General features: G+C 36.7%; 1 protein-coding gene across 3 annotated transcripts in view; it reads left to right on the top strand.

Annotated features, from left to right (window-relative positions):
* The window catches only part of MALRD1 (MAM and LDL receptor class A domain containing 1), an 808,982-nt gene that overhangs the window by 100,820 nt on the left and 684,054 nt on the right, over positions 1-24,108 (top strand). For all 3 annotated transcript variants that reach the window (XM_059183995.1, XM_059183996.1, XM_059183994.1), the window contains exons 12-15: positions 2,957-3,054; positions 12,077-12,250; positions 21,315-21,435; positions 23,467-23,565. In XM_059183995.1, the coding sequence (XP_059039978.1) occupies positions 2,957-3,054; positions 12,077-12,250; positions 21,315-21,435; positions 23,467-23,565 (492 nt within the window). The remainder of the gene's footprint in view (positions 1-2,956; positions 3,055-12,076; positions 12,251-21,314; positions 21,436-23,466; positions 23,566-24,108) is intronic.

Genomic DNA, 24,108 nt, shown 5'->3' with positions numbered 1-24,108 from the left:
AGCAGGTGCATGCTTCATAAATGATGGATGGTTTAATACATGGAAGCCGACCCCCTCTTTCTTTAATTCTTATACTGTGTTAGTCATAAATTCTGATACTGTGTTAGCCCCTCTAGGGTTTGTGGAGTTTTGCAATATGAACAACTCAGCTTACCAGGAACCATCTCCTTGATATATTATAATTCCATAGTTCTCTTAACTAAGTACATTCTGCACAGCAAACTTATAAGAAGGTAAATCCAGAGACATTTTTCTAGAGGACTTTGGGTCTAGGCTCAGAGTTCAGATTCTCTTTACCCCGCACTTATAAATATTAAGTCTGTGTTATTTTTTTATTATTTATTTTTCTAACTATTAAAGTGCTCTTAGGATTTTATTTAGCTTTCAAATAAATTTTCACTAAAGTAATATTTTTACAATATCTTTTCATCTAAAAACATGTTATCTCTATTTTACGCCTACATATTTTGTATTAACGTAATAGTGAAGAGGATATCTCTAATCATTTCTGTATCTAGGGTCTTATTGCTAAAGTTAAAAAAATAACTTAATCACATTTCTTTGTTTCCGTTTACCTTATCAGATTTCTTATTAATACTTATCGTTATTTAACAATAGAAGCCTTGGGAGCTTCTACTTTTATGGTAATATTATTGGCAAAACATGAGAACTGTATTTCTATTTTCTATTATATTTGCTAAGTATATTATTTTCTTGACTCCCATTCCCTAGGCTTATAAGATAATGTTAGTCTAAGGTAATTAATATTATCTGTGATTAATAGTGATAGAAATCTCTAGTTTCTCATTTTAATTAAAGTAGCTTTGTTGTTTGCCATTTAGGGTATTTGTTTTGGGGTTGATTATTGGTCTGCATTTAATTATTTACTTTTAATATTTTCTTAAGTTTTTTTAATTGGCAATGGCTGTTTTTTTCCACAGTCTTCTCAATACTTGTTGATCCGAGTCTGACTTTAATTTGTTGATCTGAATGACTGTGTTGATAGAGCAGCTAAATTAAACTCAGCTTCCATTCATGGAAAGCTCAGTTTGGTCAGGACATACAATTTTTTTGATAAGGATTTCAAATATAATTGATAATTTTTTTTTCTAAGATTTTATTTATTTTATTTGACAGAGATTACAAGTAGGCAGAGAGGCAGACAGAGAGAGGAGGAAGCAGGCTCCCTGCTGAGCAGAGAGCTCAATGTGGGGCTTGATCCCAGGACCCTGGGATCATGACCGGAGCCGAAGGCAGAGGCTTTAACCCACTGAGCCACCCAGGCGCCCCATATAATTGATAACTTTTTAATTAGAATTTTTTATCTATGATCATGAGTGACATTGCAGTTTATTTTTTATTTTCTTATTTCCGTAACTTATAAGTTAGAGATATCTGGCAGGGAGATATATCTGAGTCAAGGAGTTCTTCATATTCTTTAAGACTCAAGATCTCTTGAATAATGTTAGAAGTATTCCTTAAAAATTAAATAAAACTCAACTGTTTTGCCATATATGTCCAGTAGATTTTTTTAAAATCACTTTTGTAGTCATTTTGTGGTATACCCAATTTATTCAAGCCTTTACTGCTTTTAGAATTTGGAGTTTTAGTTTATATGTCCCCTCCTTTATTGACTGCTTGTTTGAAATTGTATACATTGTTTTTAAATGACCAGGGCACTAGGATCCTTGAATATTTGTTAATTTGTAGAATTTTGATTAGTCTTTTAAAAGTATTCAATTGAATGTTAGTTGAACCTAAGAATTTTTAAGCTGAAACAATTTTTTCAAAATCCTCTCTTCCTATGCTATTCTTTTATAGGTGAAACAGAATTTAATGAGCTTATATAGTTTCTATCACTCTTGGTTTGAAGTTAGGGAATAATAGCTTTTATTCTTCCCTGTTGGTTTTGGGATGTTAAAGCCCGTATAGAGGAGCTTGGCTGCCTCCAGTCCATAGAGCATGTGACTCTTGGTCTCAGGGTTATGAGTTCAAGCCCCATATTTAAAAAAGAAAAAAAAAAAGTCTGTATAAACTGGTTCTGTTTTTCTCATTCAGAGATGATACTGCTGATTTGCAACCTTGGTTATTCGGTTAAACACGTGGCCGTAGCTATAAAATAATACAGTTTAATTCTGAAATCCTTTCCATGTAGTTAGCATTAACCAGTATCTAGGAAAATCACCTTCTGAAAATGGTATTTTTCAGTCAAAATTGTCTGCTTTCCCAGTTGCCCATCTCTTCGTGATTATCAAAGGGCAGGATCAGACCTTGACATTGTCCTGCATAGCCTTCCTTGTGAATTTTCAGTATTTGAGGAAGCCACCCCTGACAGCAGTTCAGAATGTGTGATCTTTTGAGCTGCTAAAAGATGTTATCCCCCTGTATGTTTGCCATGAGCGCATCCACGGAGTTAAAATCTAAAAGCAGTTATTTTGTTAACGCTCAGATTAGATCTTTAATTAAGCTTTCATCCCCACTAGCACAGACAACAATGTCAAACATGTAAGCCCCAGGAGAAACCCAGCTCATTCCACAGGCTCGCATCTTTCAGTCCTTTGTGAAGAAACTTAAAAATAATGCTCTTGTGAGAATTTCGTAAGGGCGTGTTGACTATCTAATTGTAAGCTTAGAAGCTTCGTTTAATTTGATTATAGATTCTAATTATGACCCAAGTTAAGACAATAAACCTATTCGTTTAGGGGATTTAGATCAAGAGCTTGTTTTTATCAATTGGATTTTATCTTACTTCATGTTATCCATATGAAAAAGCTTGGTCATTTACAGAACTAAATGGTAAATAAGTAAAACATGTAATTTTCTTGTTGTGATTGACAGTTGATTGTCTGTAAGGATAAGATGTTAGAGTAAAGGACTGCTAAATGTATAACAGAATTTGTATCCATGTGACTTTTACAAATTTATTTATTTATTTATTTATTTATTTATTTCATAGGCTCATTCATTTATTTCCGATCCCATCAATCTCCAAGAGTGGCCAAGCTTGGAAGTCCTGTTCTTACAAAAGCCCTCACTGCCTCTACCCCATGTCAGGTAACCAGTTACTGGAACTTCCATCAGCCATTCTGTGTTTGTAAACTGTTGTAAACTATTACTTGGGCCAGTAAATGACTGCTTTGTTTTACTGCCATTTTCATGATGAACTGAGAGATTTATACAGACTATCAGCACGAAATGTCATGTCCTTCCAAAAGACCATTTGCAGTCTATGACTTAAATGGTTCTTTTGTGGGGCCTATTAAAGAATATTTCTTTCATTTTGTATTCTTTCCAAATAGTCCTTCCAGTAATCCAAAGCTGTGGGTACATGTTGCCAAAGCTGCTGATTGTTTTGGCCAACAGTGTTAATTGAGTAAAATAAAACAAGCCAAGCAAGTGCTTGCTGAAGGGAAGATGAAAGGACAAATAAAGAGAAAGAACTGTGTGCAGAAAAAATAATGACATTTTCTGAAATTTTATGTCTTCAGTTAGTCTTTGTATGCCAAGTAAACACAGAGCAGGCGACACGTGCTCAGTCCGTTTCACCAGCGTGAGAGAGAAGAAGGCAGAGAAGGACTTCGGAGTCTGACAGACCTGGTTCTGATCTCCGTTCTGCCACAGACTCTGTACTCTCTTCGAGACTCCGTGTCCACACTGGCAGTGTAATATTAGAGTACCTTTTTTCACCTGGCTGTGAGGATTATCTGACAAAGTATCTGGCACATAGTAGGTGTTCACTAAACAGAATTCCTTTATTTTCTGTAGAACTAACACCTACACTTCGACGTTTCTGTTCAGCTTGCTTTGTTTTCTGTCCTTTGGAGCATTCCAGCAAGCCTCCAGGCCCTCAGGATTGCAGTTTAATTTTTGTAGTTATCAGAAGACCGCGCAGATCGATACCGCTGCACACCAATTCGTCTCCTGTAAATGTGGCGGTACAGGAGTTTATTCTGGCATTCCTGCTGACAAATTACATATTGTTCAGAGGAATAAATCTAATTATGTGTTCAACTTGATATAAATCTGAATGGGAGTGCTCAGATCTCTTAATGGATTGTCCTCTCTCTCGTTTTTTTCCCTTGTTATTTCTCTGTGGGGATTACATGTAAAATAACTGCCTGGACTCCACTTCGCCCACAGGCATTCTACCTTCGCTTTGTTTCTCTGTGTGATAGATACAGATTTTTTTTTTTTTTTTTTTTTTTTTTGAGAACTCCTGAGGCATTGACTCGCTCTGTAAAAGTACTTTACAAGCTTACTTAGCCTTAATTCAAGGTCCTACACCAAAGGGCTGGGATCACCGTTGTTATATACATAAGGCATTGGATGCTAAACAATAAAATGTCTTAATTCTACTTGTTCTGTGGAAGTCTGAAAGCAAACATTAAGAGCTTATTGAAATTCCCGAGATTCAGGGAGGAAATCATATACATTTTTTCTTTTGAAAGATTATCCACATTTTCCATTGATGTGTGCTGGTAGCCATTAATCTGTGATCATTGGGATTATGTTTCAACAGATGGTTGTTTCCACTTGGAAGCATTTTTCTCTGTTGTCGCTTAGGAGTTTAGCGCTTGTGGGGCCTCAGTGAAAGCCATGGACAGTTTGGACACTTGCTGATTTATTTCTCAGAACCAGTACTCAATCTCCCAAGGCCTCGAATGCTGAGTTTGTGGTTTGTCTTGCTTTTTAGAAAAGTAAGAGTGTTTCAGGGAGCCATTCCAGACTGCTAGAAGAGGTTTGTTTTTTTTTTCCCTGCCTTTATCTGTATCTGCTTGAATGTTAGTACTTTTGAGTTAGAAGGATGGATATTTGCGTTACTTTATAATACTTTTGGTCTAGGAAGTGGAACTAGACAATTAGAGAAGGTTGTCTGTAGTCGGAGATACACATAGCTTAATGTCTTTCCCAAAGGGGTATTCTAAGAATATAGTATTACTTTTTTACAAGTCTGTGGTACTGTGTGATACTTTCTTTCATAAAAGTTATGGAATAAACAAACCAAATTCTTCTTGAATTATCAGCAGTCCAGCCAATCTTCCTAGTTGGAACATATTGATAATACTTATATTCGTGGAATAGCAGATGTTAGACATTATAAAATGGTGAAGTTAGGCAGGGACATACCGAAGCTGTGTGCTTTGATATGATTAAAGTCTTCATTTTATGAAATTACATTTTTTCCCTACATAATCATACGAAGCTAATGCATTTCAGAACCCTTTTTTTGAAAGGACTTTAAAACCGGGAAGCTTTCTTTTGAGTCTCCTCTTCTAACAACAGGCTAGTAGAGTCATTTTGCATGAATTATCTTGTGTCTTATGTATAACCAGCACATGGCTTCAACACGTGCAAACTTTCCTACATCCACTCCTTGCTCAAGAAGTGGACTCTAATTTAAAGACTTCAAAAGTCCCTTCAGTCACTGTTGGAAACTTGGCGTTTTCCCATGGAATAGCCAGGAGATAGGACAAACAGAACACATGGAGGCCAGAAGCTACTATTTCTTATTGGTGTTGAAATGCTGTTACTGTTTTGAATTAACTAGGAAATATCAAATATGAAGGAGATTTATGGTAGGTATTAATACTTTCTGAGTTCTCCTATTTGAGTTACTATATAAAATTACTTTTGGGGGTGGCACCTGGGTGGCTCAGTGGGTTAAAGCCTCTGCCTTCAGCTCAGGTCATGATCCCAGGGTCCTGGGATCGAGCCCCACTTTGGGCTCTCTGCTCAGCCAGGGGCCCACTTTCCCCTCTCTCTGCCTGCCTCTCTGCCTGTTTGTGATCTCTCTGTCAAATAAATAAATAAAATCTTTAAAAAAATTACTTTTGGGGCTTCACGATTAATTAAAGACAGGATGATTGATATTACAAAGCTCCTGTTTTCGAAGCTAGTTTGCATACTTGTCTACTTTAAAAACACTTCCCCCACTTGCTTTGCACTTGTTTTAATAATCTTTAATTTTAAAAATATCATAAAATTTTTTAAAAAGTGAATGAGTTTATCAGGGAAAAAATAGATGAAGTAAGAGATGGGTTGGTTCCACAAATGAAGCTTATTAGAGCCAGGCTACACATTTGAACTAAGTTTTCCAGCAACCAGTAGAGATGGATGAATCATCATTTGGTTTAGATCTAAGGCAGTAAAAATAAGAAAACAAAGCAAAAATAGTTCTTGTGAGAATTCTTTCCTGAGTGCATACAGTGATAACAATGTAAACATTCTTGCTCTGACTCGGCACACACATACTGCTTACCTGCTCTGTGTGGATCACAGCCCGCAATTCTGAGAATACAACAGAGACAACCGAAGTATGTTTGTCCTAATGAAATGTCGATTTTAGGGATTCTGACGGCAATTCAGTGTTAAAGTGCTCTGAGAGAGTGGGTACAGGATAACAATAATAATCCACTTACAACAATTCTCAACAAATTTTGAAAGGCCATGTCTTTTTTTTTTTTTTTTTCTCAGTTGCACAAGTACTGTTTATTCTGTGATAAACTGTGAATTTATAAACATATATTTTTATCCCCAGGGGTACAGGTCTGTGATTCACCAGGTTTACACACTTCACAGCACTCACCAAAACACATACCCTCCCCAATGTCCATAATACCACCCCCTTCTCCCAAATCCCCTCCCCCCAGCAACCCTCAGTTTGTTTTGTGAGATTAAGAGTCGCTTATGGTTTGTCTCCCTCCCAATCCCATCTTCTTTCATTTATTCTTCTCGTACCCACTTAAGCCCCCATGTATGAGGAAGTGGAAAGGCCATGTCTTATAACGTTCCCCAAGTGAACTCATGTCAATGAGAAATTCAGTAAAAAAAAAAAAAAAAAAGAAAGAAACAACAACAAAAAAATGATGGAGTGGGACTTGCAATGGTGCAGTCACACTTTGTCCCCTGATTGTTTTGTTCAATCCAAGTGTAGACGTTAAAGTAGGACATGGATTCTAGAGGAAGTGACAGTGTATGGGGGAAAGGCTGAGCCGGTACCCTCTCCACCTGTGCTTGAGCAAAACACATGGAGGCTAATCATTTAAATGGAAATAACATATTTTACTGAAGATTTGAAACTTCTAATTAAGCTTATTCAGATGAAGAATAGACAGGCAAACACGTAATTATGACTAGGATTAGAGAAATCACTATGGTAATGTGGAGGGTGTGTGTGATGAATGATCCCCACTCAACATGGACTTAGTCCCAGCTGAATTTTGAGGAGCTACATATATATCATCTTTTCTCTCTCTTTTTTTTTTTAACTATTTTTTTTCTATGTCTTGAAGATAAAACAGGTGTTGCACATACTAGACAGGGTCCTTTGTGAGGCAGAAAAAGCAAAAGTAGCTGAGCATTTGTAATACAGCTGAGAAAGAGCTTGAAGATCTGGCCAAGAGATAGGGGAGCAGTTGGAAAAAGAACTGTAGGAAAGTTGAGGAAAGATACAGAACCTTTGAAGAGTTAGAGTTGCAGCTGGACACAGACCAACATCGAATGAAACAGAAATAGGAAGAAATTATTTTCAACTTGTAAATAATGCCCTGGAAGGTCATTCACAGAGTTAAGTATCAGAGAGCCCAATTACTCCTTTGTAGACCTGGGCTCTCACTCCTCTGTGCTACTTCATGGGGTGATGTAGGAACAGAAGGGCAAATGGTGTGACCAGGGCCATCACACTTTCCAGATTATTCACCTATAATCAGAACTATTAGTATACCACCTGAAAAGCTGTCCTTTCCTTCTGTAATAAAAATGAATTATTGGGTATTTTATTTTTTATTTTTAAAGATTTTATTTAGAGGAGAGCACAGAGAGAGAGAGGGAGAAGGAGATGTAGAAGCAGATTCCCCTCTGAGCAAGGAGCCTGATGCAGGGCTTGATCCCAGGACCCTGGGATCATGACCTGAGCTGAAAGCAGATGCTTAACTGACTGAGCTATCCAGGAGCCCTGACTGGGTGTTTAAAAAAAATAATAAAAATAATGAAGTCGAAAATACAGTTTAAACTCATAGAATAGTCTAAGCTTCATTTTCTTTTTCTCTCCAATTTGCAATTAAAGTAACTGCTTTGTGGGAAGCTTTTTTAACCACACAACATTGTTTTGATACAATAATTCATTGTCTGTATAAAACATGTCTTAGTGAAAAACCAAAAGAAATAACACCAAGCCTTTAATATTAACATTGATCTGGCTAGTTTTTAATGAATCGGGCATGAATCACAAAAATAATTTCCTTTTGACTGGTAAGTGGTAAATACAATTTAAATGGTTGGTGTAGTGTTAACATACCTGTTTTATAGTTCTGTGTAATAGAATTTTCTGCGGTAATGGAAGTTTTTCTCTGCTGTGTCCAATATGGTAGCCACTAACTGCATATAGCTTTTGAGCACGTAATGTGTAATGAGTATAACTGAGGAACTGGATTTTTCATTTGGTTTCATTTTAATTAATTTACATATAAATAGCCACATGATTCTTACACCTTTGCCACTATACATATTATAGTTAATTGTTCCCTTTTCATTTCATTCTCCCCCCCAAAACTCTGGCATCCCTAAAGACACCTAATACTTTGTACCTTTTCTGACACGGAGCAGCTTCCTTCATGCTCTCTGGGAAAGTTTACAGGTGTTCACTATCAGTGCTGATGCTAATAGTCCTGTTGATCGCTCCCTTCTTTTTTAAAAAACACCTATTAACTGAAAACCTATTAAACAAACTGCTTTAATAGACTCTGTGAGGAATTCATGACACACCTCGTGCGCTTGGGTTCCTGGCTTCACGTTCTCTGGCGTGCGGCAGATCGAGAGCTGCAGAGGTTGCACGCTTGACAAGAGTCTCTGTGAAGCCACAGCTGTGTTAGTGACTTTGTTCAGTGAGTTCACCCTTACCAATATTAAATTTGAAAACAGCTAAGCTGAAGAGTTCTTAATGGTCTACGATGCCAACTCTGCTAACGCGGTAAATTAAATATAAATCTTAAGCTCTGAGCCTATTTAATATGGATCCCATTGGTATTTACTCTTAATACGCTATTAAAATACATTAACACTGGTGATGTACTGAATGACAGTTTGACAGCTTGATAGTCTGATGGGGCTTGTGTATCTCTTGTACTACTAAGGTTAAAGCTCTGGTTTGCATATTTACAAGCTTGGAACGTGCTGAAACTCTAGCAGGGATCTAACATTTAATTCTGGTTGAGGAACCTAAATAATCCCTTCCCATAGGATCTAATCAGACACTTCCATTAGACTTTTCATTCCTCAGTTACCTGTCTTGCCTATCAGAGTTTAGGGGAGTGTGTTAGTAAAGTCTAAAATGAAGTGGACAGAATTTTCTTGATGAAGTGGTGTCAGTTAAATAGATAGACTAAAAGAACGTGTGCCACATTGGAACAGAGGATGTTTGCTCTTTTAAGCTAGACAACGTTTTAAAAGTGCATTTAAAAATTATTTGACTTCATGGGTGCTTGGGTGACTCAGCCAGTTTGATTCTGGCTCAGGTCATCATCTCAGGGTCATGAAATCAAGCCCTTTGTTGGGCTCCATGCTCAGTGGGGAGTTTACTTGAGATCCTTTATCTTTCTCTCTGCCCCACATCCTGCTCACACTCTCTCTCAAATCTATTAATTAATTGTGTCATTGATTGATTGATTGTGTCAACATTAGTCACCATAAAATATGTCCTTAGTTTTTGATGCGGTGTTTCAAGAGTCATTGTTTATGTACAATACCCAGTGCTCCATGCAATACCTCCCCTCCTTAATACCCACCACAAGGCTCACCCTCAGTTTGTTTCTCAGAGTCCACAGTCTCTCATGGTTCGTCTCCCCCTCCGATTTCCCCCAAATCACTTTTCCTTTCCTTCTCCTAATGTCTTCCTTTTTATTCCTTATGCTCCACAAATAAGTGAAACCATATGATAATTGACTTTCTCTGCGTGACTTATTTCACTCAGCATAATCTCCTCCAGTCCCATCTATGTTGATGCAAAAGTTGGGTATTGGTCCTTTCTGATGACTGAGTAATATTCCATTGTATATATGGACCATATTTTCTTTATCTGTTCATCTGCTGAAGGGCATCTCGACTCTTTCCACAGTTTGGCTCTTTTGAACATTGCTACTATGAACTTTGAGGTACATATGGCCTGTCTTTTCACTACATCTGTGTCATTGGGGTAAATACCAGTGCAGTTGCTGGGTCATAGGGTAGCTCTATTTTTAATTTTTTGAGGAACCTCCATACTGTTTTCCAAAGTGGTTGCACCAACTTATATTCTTACCAAAATGTAAGAGGGTTCCCTTTTCTCCGCATCCTGTCCCAACATTTGCTGTTTCCTGCCTTGTTAATCTTTGCCATTCTAACTGGTGTGAGATGGTATCTCAATGTGGTTTTGACTTGAATCTCCCTGATGGCTAATGATGATGAACATTTTTTTATGTGTCTGCTAGCCATTTGTATGTCTTCATTGGAGAAGTGTCTTTACATGTCATCTGTCCATTTTTTGACATGATTATCTGTTTTCTGGGTATTGAGTTTGTGAAGTTCTTTATAGATCTTGGATATTAGCCCTTTGTCTGTAGTGTCATTCGCAAATGTCTTCTCCCATTCCGTGGATTGCCTCTTTGTTTTGTTGACTGTTTCCAATGCTGTGCAGTTATTTAAAAGAAAAAAAAAAGTTTTTTTGACTTGAATTTCCACCAAAATTGGTACCAAGCATAAAATAAATGGGGGAGACTGTAGATGCACTAGTATCTGTCCATGTAACAAAACTAGCAGTGAAGGAAAAATCCCAAGAATCTAAAATACAGTTCAGGTGAAAAGGAATCACTTTGAATCCCAAGAAAAAGATTTTACTTCTGAGAGGCCTCATCTCTGAATTGTGTTTTCTTAGAGAGTCCTAATGCTGCACTTTTCAAAGACATCATGAGAAGGCTATGTGTCCGAACTTGTTTTTAAGGTGATTTTGTAGACATATTTTATAGAGTGAATCATCCAGCCATTGGGGGAATGAATCCCTGCCTCTCACAGTATCTGATACTTAGTAAATGCTCAGTAAATATTGCTTCAATAAATGAGACTCCTGAATTTCATGCTTTAGCTATTGCTGTCAGCACTTAAAATAATTCTTTACTTTTTTTTTTTTTAAACTCATTTAGTTAAGTGCTCAAACACTTAGATTGTCATCCCTGATAATGACTAAGAGGTGAAATGATCACACCCCCCCCTAGGTTGTTTTCTTACTTAAATTATGAACCAACAGTTTTATTTGAGTTCCCAAGTTTTTTGATAGTGTTCCCAAGAGAGGGAATTAATGAAAAGTACTCAGTACAGTTTTCTTTTACCTGAGAAAAAAATTTTTCAGGAAAATATCATTATTATTATTTTTTGGTTTGGTGTTTGAGACATCAAAGAGAGTATATAAGTAAAACCCAATTTTTGTACACTAAGAATATGTAACTCCCCAGATTTATAAGAAGCAAGAGAGAAAGGCCCTTCCATAGAAGGAAAGACCATAGAAACTAATGTGGAAGCAGACTGGTACCACCCATGGTGTGAACAAATACGTGTTACGTGTCCTCAGTGCTGACATCCCATTTCTTAGACCTCTTGATGGCATGTGTTAAAAATACCAGTCAGTAGAGCCGCCTTGAGCCTTTTCTTTAAGGGGAGAATGCAAAGGCAGGCAAAAGACATACTTAGCATATTCTGGCTTGCATATTTGGAAGAAAGGAGACTTGATATATATATATATATATATATATATATATATATAAAGATTTTATTGATTTATTTGAGAGAGAATGAGTGAGAAGAGAGCATGAGAGGGGAAAAGGTCAGAGGGAGAAGCAGACTCCCCAAGGAGCTGGGAGCTCGATGCTGGATTGATCCTGGAAGTCCAGGATCCTGACCTGAGCCAAAGGCAGTCACTCAACCAACTGAGCCACCCAGGCACCCAAGATTATATTTAACAGCAGAATGATTTGTGGTATTTTTAATGATAGAAAAGCTGTTGGAGACCGGCAAATGAAATATTCATGTCATTCAAAAACATTTCCAACAGGTGCGATTTTGGTATCATTTGTCCCAGCATTCACATCTCTCGGTTTTTACAAGAACATCCCTTGATGGGGATTTGCAAAAGCAAGGTGATCTCATTGGAATCTCCAAATCTCAGTGGACACAAGCAAAAATCAGTCTCCTTGTGAAGGCTGGAGAATCTACTCTACCTTTTCAGGTAAGCAAGCACATAAGAAATGAATACAGCTCAACAGAAGATGCTAACTCAATACTATTTTTCTTAGAGAACAATGTAACACATATATAGCACATATTTCCCATAGATTGATCAGATATTGAAAAAAACAAGCACATTCACAGTCCGAGATGAGGACAGATGTTACACTGAGCGCTCAGAAATTATAATTTTTCATTTTAGAGTTCTGAATTTAATTATATAGAAGGAATTGCGTGGACACTTAGCAAAATTGGAGATAAGAATCGAATAGGAGGAAGAGAAAACAATCGAATAGGATGGCAGAGAGAAAAGTAATTTAATAAGAAAATGTTTATTTTTTAAGTGAGAATGGCAGATTATATAAGATGGTGAAAAAACCTGGCTTGCACTCTGCTTGCCTTTTAATTCTGATGCCTTATTTTCTGCTGCCCATTAATACCGAGATTTTGTATCAATCTTTTCTGTCATTTTCTTGGCTCATAATAAAAGGAGACAACTGTAGATAATCAAATTGGTGCCCAAACTTTCATCCTCCTGGATATGGCCTTCCTCTGGATGACAACTGAAAAGAGAGATTTTAGAAACTAGATTGGATGATAGAATATAGCAGAAAACACAGCCTTTGGAGTTAGGTGGTCTGAGTTTTGATCTCTGCTCAGCGCATGGGTTACTAAGTGACTCCAAATTATATTTTTGAGCTTCACATTTCCCTATCTGTGAAAACCACGGAGATACTAAAAGCAATGCTTCAGGGGAGTCTGAGTATTAAAGGTATAGCTAAAATGGTGGCCATAAACATGGGCTCTGGAGTCTGGGGTTCAAGCCAGGTTGTGTCATCATGGGGAAGTTGCTTAATCCCTATGCACTTGTTACTTCTTCTGTTAAATAGGAGGGGAGGGTCATTGTTGGGGGTTAGGAGCCCTCATGGTAATGTTCCTCATTGGCCCTCATCTCTGAACAAGTTCAGATAAATATAGAAGTCAAGCAACAAAATATTTTAGAGCAGATGCTTTTAGAATCTGCATCCATATGCAGAATACAGAGATTTTTCCAGAAAGCAGTGAACTGTGCCAGAGAAATCCAGGACTCACATGTTGGGGGGAAACCTATGACTATTAGCCAGAGCTGTTGTCAGAGTTTAAGTGTCCAAGAGTGGGAGTTATTCTTCTAACATCACTAATCAGTTATATCCTCCTGTCTATGGGAGAGAGTGAGGTCAATTATAGCAGTGTTTCTACAGGGGGAAGTTCCTGCCCATTAGAAGTAGGAGGAGTAGAGAATAAATATGGACTCTTGTCAGTATTCTTTTCTTTCTAGAACTGTTGTGAAGGTTGGAAAATTTATATATGTAAACCACATAAGTAAAGATAGTCTGGCATAGAGTGAACACACAAAGTTAACTCTTATTATTGCTGTGATTATCAATTGGACATTATCTGGGAATAGTAGACACTCAGTAAATATTAGTATTCTTTATTGTGAAAAGGAGTCTCCTCTTGACCAGAACTCTCGGCTCAGTCATTAGAAGCTATGTCACTCAGGTCTCTTAAACTCCCTGATTTTCAAGGATCACATTTATGAATCTGTTCCCATATCTAATGGACAAAAGTACTGTGAATCTAGTAACTCTTAATAGGACAGCAGTAAAGGCCAGTTATGGGATCACATAAGTGCCAATCTCCATTACATGTGACAGGACAAAAACAGTCAGAACAGTCTGTTCTCTTGTTTCATTTATTTATATTCTGTACGATGTGATTTTCATTAGGTTTGCTTTTAGTTAGAATGAAACTTACCATGAAGTTCTTTCTCAGTCCATTGTTAATTCCCATTACTGGGAATTAAACAGAATGTCCTTCTCCACACAAAAAACCTGCATGTGAATAATCATTCATGATTTCCTTGTAATTACCCAAACTTAGAAACATTCCAAGATGTTCTTCAGTAGGTGAATGGATAAATACACTGTGTTCCCTCCAGAAAATGGAATATCATTCCGTGCTAAAAATAAATGAGCTATCAAGTCATGAAAAGACATGGGGGATCCTCAGGTCCATATTACTAAGTGAGAGCAGCAAACCTGAAAAGGCTACTGCTCCCTCAGTGCACCTATATGGCATTCCAGAAAAGGCAAAACTAGGAAGACAATTAAAAGATCAGTGGTTGCCAAGTCTGGGGGTGCTGGGAAACAGGAGGGATGAACAGATAGAGCAGAGAGGATTTTTAAGGCAGTAAAAATACTCTGTATGATAATATGATGATGGATAAATGTTATACGTCGGTCCAAGTACACAGAATGTTCAACATCAAGAAGGGACCATAATGTAGACAGTGGACTTTGGGTGATTATGAGGTTCATCATTTATAACTCATGTCCCACTGTGGTGGGAGATTGTTTGTTTGTTTTTTGTTTTTCTCAGAGGCTGGGGGGTGGAGGGAGAGGTAGAGAGAATCCTGAGCAGGCTTAAGCCTAGTGCACAGCCTGATGCGGGTCTCGATCTCACGACCCTGAGATCATGACCTGAGCTGAAATCAAGAGTCAGATGCTCAACCAGGGAGCCACCCAGGCACCTTGGGAGATGTTGATAACGAGGAAGCTGTGCATATGATGGGACAGAAGGTACAGGAGAAAACGACACCTTCTCCTCAGTTTTGCAGTGAACCTAAAATTGCTCTAAGAGTCTTAATGAAAAACAAAACTAAACCAGATTGTCTCCTGTTAGAACCAGTTATTTAAGAAACGTTTTGGGTTGAAACACATGCCGTTCCTGCCTGGGCCTGCAGGCCCTCATTAACCGATCACCATTACTGAAGGGATTGAGCACGGAGCCCTTTTCTTTTCCCTTTAGCATTTCTTCCTCGGGGTTCTGTTTTGAGTTTTGCTTTGTTTTGCTGTGAAAAGTGAGCCTGATCTTTATTATCTGGGGCATATGAACTGGTTTGTAGGGTGACTAGTGGTTTGATAGGATTTTGTAATTGGGCAGCAGTGGATTTGTGATGTTTTTGTGAATGGTTCCGGGTTCTTGCTAGATCTTCTTTTGCCCCAGAGGACCGTTTAGTCTCTGCCTCTGTCCTCCTTAATTCCGTTACTTGCCTCAGTATATTTTAGAAACTGCAAGTAGAAAAGAGTAAGAATTTCCTCAGATTTCATCAAGAAGCCCATTGTAGGTCCACAATCTCTAACCAACAATTTGGAAAGTTAAAATTTGGAGAATGGTAAGCTTTTGAAAAACAATTTGGAGGCAAAACTTAACCTCCCCTGCACCTGTGTGATGTGTTCAGGCCGCTCGTTCCGTGAGATGCTGGATTAGAGAGTGCCGCTTCTGGAATACACACGCTAAGTGGTAGATGGACATTCTCAACTCTGAACTAGTCAAATTTCAAAACCCAGCTGGCCCCAGAGGCTTTGGGAAGGGATGTGGTCCCGTGTCCACATTCTGGAGTGAATCAGTCCCGAATTTATGTACACACACACGTACACGCTACATAAATACACACAGTCACATGTACACATGGTAGATTTTATTACATTATTATTACATATATATTAAATATTTCAAACAAGTAGAAAATACAGAGGCAGCTCTCCTGTATTTGTACCTCAGAATGAACTGTGAGCATTCTGCTTGCTTATAACATGATACCTGTTTGCATATGAAGATACAGCTTTTGTTCTCTTTGCACCCATTTCTATTCCTTTTCTTGTCCTCTGCTGGGAAAAAAAAATTGCAGATCTTATGTTGGCTTTAGCCTGATTTCTGTAAATGCTTATTGGGAAACCTGGAATTCTGCATGAGGATTCTAGCTAGAATTCTAGCTAGGTGCAATTCTCCTTTATTCTTTTAGCCACAATTCCAACAGATACTGTACCTATAAATAGTCACTTTAGCTTTTTAAAATATTCAGATATTTAAAGTTTACATTCTTGGGAAGGGGCTTCTTTGCCACTTTAGTAGACTGAGTCCTTTAAGAGTTACCTGAGTCATCCGTGGACTGTCCTTCAAAGTGACTGAACTCTGAACGTACATATACAGCCTCTCTCAATCCAAACACTGGAAATGAGAAAGGCATCAGCCCATATGACCTCTGTGTCCCCTTGTAGCCATGAACTCTTGATGCAGTGTCGTCCTTTTGATGTCTCTTGTAGACCTCCCAAATCGCTTTGAGTTTCTTAGGAAATAAACATCCTTAGGTAGGTAGGGCTTTTTTCCCTCCCTGGTGGAAAAGGATAAGGCTTCCTCTTTATTCCATAAGAACAGCAAATTAATACCATTTCCATAGTGTCTCCCTTTCCTGTATGTTTTTTTATGGAAAGAATATAAGTCAAGTAGTTAATAGTGTTCTTTTTAATCTGTTTTAACTTGGCTCGCTCATTGGATATGTTGAGTTTTTAAAGACAGGTACTCCTTTTCAATTTCTTCTTCCTCTAACTGCTGTTCTTAGTTTTACTATCTAAAGGTGGTTCTTTTTCTGAATACTGTCCATTCATTTCCAGCTGATGTACTTTTTTCAGGTTTCCTATTAATACGTAATTGTATCATATTTTAGACTTCATTTTGAAAAGACTCTTTTGTGAAATTTTCCACAATGATGGATACCGTGTTCATTCTTTATCAGTCAATGATATAAATCAATAACAATTTCCTGACATTATTTGAAGATTCAGTGAAGGGCAAGATTTATAATACAATAGTAAAAGCTGGTGTAGTCTCTATGAAGTTACAACCTCCTCAGCCTTCTTAATTTAGGGCTGCACTGAATATTGTTCTACCAGACAGCTCTGGTCTGTAGCATCTGCTAAAGGCCAGTTAGCTTTTTATTTTATTCTACCAGCGCAATGCAGCCTAATCCTTAATGGCTCTGGTTACCTATCTCGTTTATGAGATAGATGACCTTTAACCAGTTACTTCACCTCTGAAGCTTCTGTTTCTTTTGCTTTAACATGAGAATGAAAATAGCACATCTTCACAGGGTTAGAACAAATGAATGTGCTTTGTATGCAGTAAGCTTTAAATAATGTTTGTGATTGCTCTTATTATTGATTCCATCATTCAAAAATTACTGTATTCCTATTTATCTTATATTATCTACTTTCCCCATTGCCTCTTAGATTTCTTTTTTGTTGTTGCTGTTCTTACTCCTTTTTTTAAAAACAAGATAACAAAGAACCAAAATCTAAATGTGCTAGTTGAGTATTTCTCTGGAAAGGCTTACCTTGGTTTTTCAGATATACAAAGTAATCACTGGAATATAACCAACATTTCTTTAAGTTGTTTGGTTCCTGAAAGCAAAAATTAGAAATGATTTTGCTTTTCCAGGGATTAATATGATATCACTGAATAATACAAATATCAGCAAGATCCTAAGCAGTAGTTTTAGAAGGGGGAGACTTTTGCATATAACTTGGAATTTAAATTCTCAGTTTTTCTTGAGAATCTTAAAAAATGAGGTTTTCATTTCTCCTTCATTCGTGGTTGAAATACCCATGGTTGGGGCGCCTGGGTGGCTCAGTGGGTTAAGCCGCTGCCTTCAGCTCAGGTCATGATCTCAGGGTCCTGGGATCGAGTCCCGCATCGGGCTCTCTGCTCAGCAGGGAGCCTGCTTCCTCCTCTCTCTCTCTCTCTGCCGGCCTCTCTGCCTACTTGTGATCTCTCTCTGTCAAATAAATAAATAAAATCTTTAAAAGAAAAAAAAAAAAGAAATACTCATGGTTGAAACATTTCTTCTGCGTGAACTCTTTCTCACTTACTGATTATTAATTGGTCCTGTATTTCCCGAAGGAAAACTGCCTTTGGTCACAGATCAAAGGATCGACTTAGTTGAAACAAGCAATAAAAAACAGAAATAGCCAAGATGATTCTGGAATCATTTGATAGTAGTATTTACAGATATAAGATACATTTTTAAAGGAAGTGACCATTTTTCTTTTTAAATTTGGAAGACTTTAATTCATGGTAGAGTTATAATTTTTCATTTTAGAATTCTGAATTTAATAATATGGAAGTAAACAAGGTGTACATGACCCAATGTGATTTTTATTTGGCTTTGGATGTAGTTTTATATTAACATTTTAATATGAATATTTGAAAGTCTAGTGGTTCCCTTCAGACAAAATGATATAACCATATTTTACAGACCTGTTCCACAATTCTATTTCAACTTCTGCCAGGGTCCCAACCACTTCATGTACTTCTTTATTTTTTTTTTTAAGATTTTATTTATTTATTTGACAGAGAGAAAGATCGCAAGTAGGCAGAGAGGCAGACAGAAAGAGAGGGAGAAGCAGGATCCCCGTGCAGCAGAGAGCCTGATGTGGGGCTTGATTCTAGGACCCTGAGATCATGACCTGAGCTGAAGGCAGAGGCTTAACCCACTGAGCCACCCAGGTGCCCCATGTACCTACCTCTCTAGATGCACAGAAAAGTGTCCAAGCATTCTTTCCCCCCCACTCTTTTTAGAAGTTGTTTAGGGTTTCCAGTATGGTGGTTAATAAAGGCTTGTCTAATGAGTCTGAAGAAAAAAGCATTTGTATTTTAATTGACTTCAGTCGAGGATGATTTCTAGTAATGGATGAAAGGAAAAATCTTTTAAAATTAAAGCTGTCCAGAATAGATTACTATAACTTAATGGTGCTAATAAACATAATATTGTTTTTCAATTACAGTGTCTGTAGATGCTTTGTCAAAATCCTTCCTTAAAAGCTATTGTTATTTCTGCCTTATGTTTGAAGACCAAGTGCCTTAATTGGTTAAGACTCTACAAAAAAAAAGTTCTAATAAATTTAAAAATCATTAAAATTATACATATATCTCATCAAAAATTGCAGATAAGGTAACAGTCTCTCCTGACCTCTTTCACCTCTTATTATAGTCTTTATCTTGAGGTTAGTATAGACATTGGTTCATTTTTACTTCTGAATCCTATTCTATTTATGTAATGTGTATGTATGTACCACTATATCTAGAAATTGAAACCATTGTGTTTTTAGCCCAAGTAGTATCTGATCGTAAACTTTTTTCTGTAATTTTTCACTCAGAAACACATATTGAGATTCTGTCCATATTAGCAAATAGAGGTATTATTTTTAACTGGATTGGTTACCCATCGTCTGTGTAACTATTTTTTTTGATTGATGTTTAAATTGTTTCCATTTATTTGCTATTAAAACCAACATTGAAGTAAACATTCTGGACAGGTTTTCCCATATATGCTGATGAATGTGTCTCTAGCATAAATGCTGAGAAGTGGGTTTAATTTTACTGTTAGTCACCATGCAGTACATCATTAGTTTTTGATGTAGTGCTCCATGATTCATCGTTTGCGTGTAACACCCAGTGCTCCATGCAGTACGTGTCCTCCTTACTACCCATCACCAGGCTCACCCAACTGCCCACCCCTCACTCCTCAGTTTGTTTTCCGTAGTCCATAGTCTCTCTTGGTTTATCTCCCTTCTGATTTCCCCTCCTTCATTTTCCCCTTCCTTCTCCTAATGTCCTCCATGCTATTTTTCTCTTTAATAGATAACATCGAATTGCCCTCCAACCGGGCTGCACCAGTTCTTGCTTTTAGGTTGTTGTATCTATTACTATTACTTCATTTACCATTCTCTTAAAATCCTATACTCCTATGCATGGGAGGAAAATATATTCTCTTATGGTTTCTGGCTGGGTCTGAAAATTAAACTAGTAAAGCAGATTGAAGGAGAAAGTGTATAAAATTATTTAATACAAGGCTTACATGACAGTGGAGCCTTAACAAGGACATAAAGACCAGTTAATAAAGAAACAGTTAATCCTAAGCTTTTTCATGCAATGTTCAATGAAGAACAGACAGTCATGGGAAGATATGATGGGGTAAAGAGTATGAGCGAAGTGTGATCAACTGGGAGAAACTTTCCTAAATTCCTCCAGCTTGAAATACTGATTATGCCAAGGTGCACCATATTTTGGGGATAGCATGTCTCAAAACCCATCATCCTATAGCACCGCTAGTTTCTCGTCCATGTGCTGCTAAAGCAAGCATTGCACCCAGTGTTCTAAAAATACCATGCACGTCCACATCTCCTTGCTTTTTGCTTGTAATGTTCCCAGCTTCTCTAACAAAGTCTGAAGTGGCAGTTACAGCTGAGGAGTTATTATTAGGTAATTAGTTATTGGTTGTTAGGTAATTCATATTTTTACCAACTTTTTTTTTTCAACTTTTGTCTCAAATTCTTAGCAGAAATAAGGAAGTGTTTTTCTTTGATTCTCATAGTATCTTAAACATATCTCTTTGTATAGCACTTGTGATGTAGTTTAGCTGTTAATGTGTCATACCAAGTAAATCAAAAGGTCTTTGGGATCTGAGGTCCTCTCTTTTAAGACCGAGATGCACAGCCTACAGTGTCCTGGACAGGTGGTCCTGCTACATGTCTTTGACTTCAGACAAAATTTCTCTCTCTCTCTCTTTTTTAAGATGGTATATTAACAATGTAATAATGTGATTAACAAGAAAGAAAGCAAATTATATCAGTCATTATTCAGAGTATTAGAATAAATTACACAGAAGTAGATGCCTCTGAGTGCTTTAACTTATGAATATTATTAACCACTGTATGTGAATACTGATTCTGTGCTTTCCTTTACCAAGTAGGTTTCTGTATATATACATAATATATATTAGTATTTAAATATTCTGATATGAAAATGAATCATTGCCTCAAGCAGACCCATTATGAATGAATTCATATCTCAACTAAATTGAGTTGTAAACCACACAGTTGATTACCCCAAAGAGCTAATTTTAAATGCATGTGACTCTTAATGGCTCCAATGGGAAGGCAACTCTTCAGGAGTGATGAATGTTTCAACTTTTATTTGAAACCAGGTTACCTAAGACATTAAGGTTACAAAAGATGCTGTCAAAGCTGCTGTGACTTTATAAATTTATAATTTGAACATTCTGGTCAAAACAGTGTTCTAAAATTAGACTGCAAGGTGGGACAGATGCAAATGAGCTTCTCCACAAAGTATAGGATTGTAAGACATCTATGGTGTATTTTTAATAATTTTTTTTGTAATTATAGTTGATTTTGGAAGCTACTGTTTTATCATCAAATGATACTGTTGCTCTAGATGACATCAGTATATCCCAAGAATGTGAAATTTCCAATAAGTCACTTCCAGGTACCGGCATACTAAAGAAAGGTAAGTTTTTTCTTGTGGCCACTGAAGTTTTAAACATTGAAATAATGAGTTCCTCCTGATACCAAAATTTAAAATATATTAGAGTTTTCAGTAATATAGTCCATGAATAACTAATACCAGGATGTGGATTCTATCACATATCCTTGAAAACTAAAACATACTTTAAAAAATGTATATGTATATGTGTGTGTGTGTATATATATATAAGCTATATCACAGCTTAGGCCTTATAGACTTTTCCAATAATATTCAATGCCTGTGGCTAAAATTGTCACAGTTTTTTAGTTATAGGAAATATGAAAGAATTCTCATTATTTTGCATGTTTTAAAAACACTTCTATAAAAATGTAATTCTATTTTAATTTTATTTGGCACTTCTAATGAATATATAATGAAATTCATCTTCAGAATCACCTAGGAGTTCAAAAAACTTACTGTGTTTGGAAAAGTGACTTAAGGCCGGCCAAACATTTAAATCTTGATCCTAAAATTCTCTTTAAATTTAGAACATATATTTTCAAGTAACAGATGGAGTTTGGCCAGTTCTTTGACTAAATATTTTGTAGAGCATTTCAATTAAGAGGCCAAAAGATTGTCATAAAAATGAATCCCCGATAGTCAAATAGGCATTTTTGGAAAATCGAACCATTGTTTAGGTTCTGAGAATGGATTGCAACAGCGTGCACTGTGTCTGCAGTTACCTGTTATTTTAACATTGATTGATCTTTCCCTTTGACCACTCCTACCCTGGAGTCTGTTAGTAAATAGACAATGTTAAAGATTTTGCCTGAAAATGATCACATTTTATTTTTCTTTATATACATGAATGTTACTTGCATTTAGAAATCAGGCACGTTTTATAATCTGAAGTTATGTTTTATTAAAGAACAGTAACTGGAAAAGTTGAATTCTTACATAAGATAAATGCAGTAATTGAGGGTACTATAGCAGAAACAATTCTGGACTGAGAACTACATTGAAGAACTTCTAATTAGTAGTCTTTTAGTAAAGACCTCTTTCATTGGTGAGATTATATAATTCTCTATACTAACTTTATATTGTCCTATGTATTTACTTTAGTCAGAATATGTGTTCTGAATAATAAACCATTCTAAGTTCTGTGTATGTGTGTGGTTCTGATAGACAGTGGGGAATGCAAAGCAGCAGATTTAATGATTGAGTTTTTTTTTTTTTTTGTAATTTAAATGATTGAGTTTTTGAGGGTTAACCAGTGTTACCTTATTTCTGGTATTTAATTAAACATTTTTCTTCTCCTAATCAAATACTGCATCACCAGAATTGGAATAGCAGAAAGTTGACATTGAAGAGAATGTAACTGGAGGCAAGACTGTGGTTAAAAGTTTTAAATTATCACTAGAATCAATCTTAGCAGAAGTCTCTGAGAGAGCTTGATCTCATTTACAGAGAATTCTCTTCAGAAATTAAATCAAAACTCAATCTATGTGTGCTTTAATCTGAACTCCATCATTGTTGGGTAGAGCATAATTCTAATCCGACCAAAATTATATGAAGTTTTCCTGAAAGGTCAATTATTGTACACAAAGAGAGAGGGAAAAAAAAAAGCTTTCTTACTGTTTTTGCAAATTTGGCCAGTAGGTCATTATAAGATCTTTGTAGAATTTAGTATTATCACCCAGCAGAAGTTTAGAATGGGACTGTAATAGGCTTTTAAAAAGTAAGCCAAATCCCACTGGTAATGAATTATGTTATACTTGTGGGGCAGAATGCCCAGAGATTCACCTAGACCCTGTGTTTGAATTAAGGCTATTGAAGGCTTTAATCAGTATGCAAATGGCTGTAAGATCTTCACAGTGCATTCCTAGTGCCTTCCATATACATTTGAAGCACCATACACAGGATGAAAAGAGAAAGCTATACTCTGATTTGGCTTTTTGATCTAGCTTCTGTGTCTCTAGCGTATTTAAAAACTAGTGTTCATAAAATAATTATGCATTCCATGTATTGAAGGGGAAGAGTATGTTTTATCCTCTCCGTCTCTTAATTTTGAAGGTGGATTTCTGTCACGTGAAGATGCAGGCTCTATTTCATCCAGCAGATCCTGTGATTTTCCATCTGACTGCTCAAATGGAACAGCTGAAGCCAGTTTTGGTGAGCCAGTACTTTAATTACTTAGTCCCTTTAGTACTTAGTCATTGGCTAAAATTTATGTGCACAGTGGTCCCCCCCCACCTTATCCACAGGGGATACATTCCAAGACCCCCAGTGGATGCCCAAAACCACAGGTAGTACCAAATCCAATGTACTTTATGTTTATTCCTATATATACATATCTGTGATAACACTTGATTTATAAGTTAGGAATGGTAAGAAATTAACAACAATAATAGAACAATTATAACAGTGTACTGTAATAAAAGTTATGTGAATGTAGTCTGTTTCTCAGAATATCTCATTGTACTTACTCTTCTTGTGATGATGTGAGTTGATAAAATGCCTGCTTGATTAGATGAAGTGAGATAAGCAAGTAGTTATTGTGACACAGTGGTGGCTACTGTTGACTTAAAAAAAAAAATGAACTCCAGTATGTTAATGTACAGTGTTATACTAGTTTCAGGTGTACAATACAGCAATTTAACACTTACTTACAACACTTGGTGCTCATTAGGACACGTGCACTCCTTAATTCCCATC

This window comes from Mustela lutreola, chromosome 8, assembly GCF_030435805.1.
Source record: "Mustela lutreola isolate mMusLut2 chromosome 8, mMusLut2.pri, whole genome shotgun sequence".
Lineage (NCBI taxonomy): Eukaryota > Metazoa > Chordata > Mammalia > Carnivora > Mustelidae > Mustela > Mustela lutreola.
The sequence above is the reverse complement of the archived record's forward strand: the minus strand, read 5'-3'. Positions and strand labels throughout refer to the sequence as shown.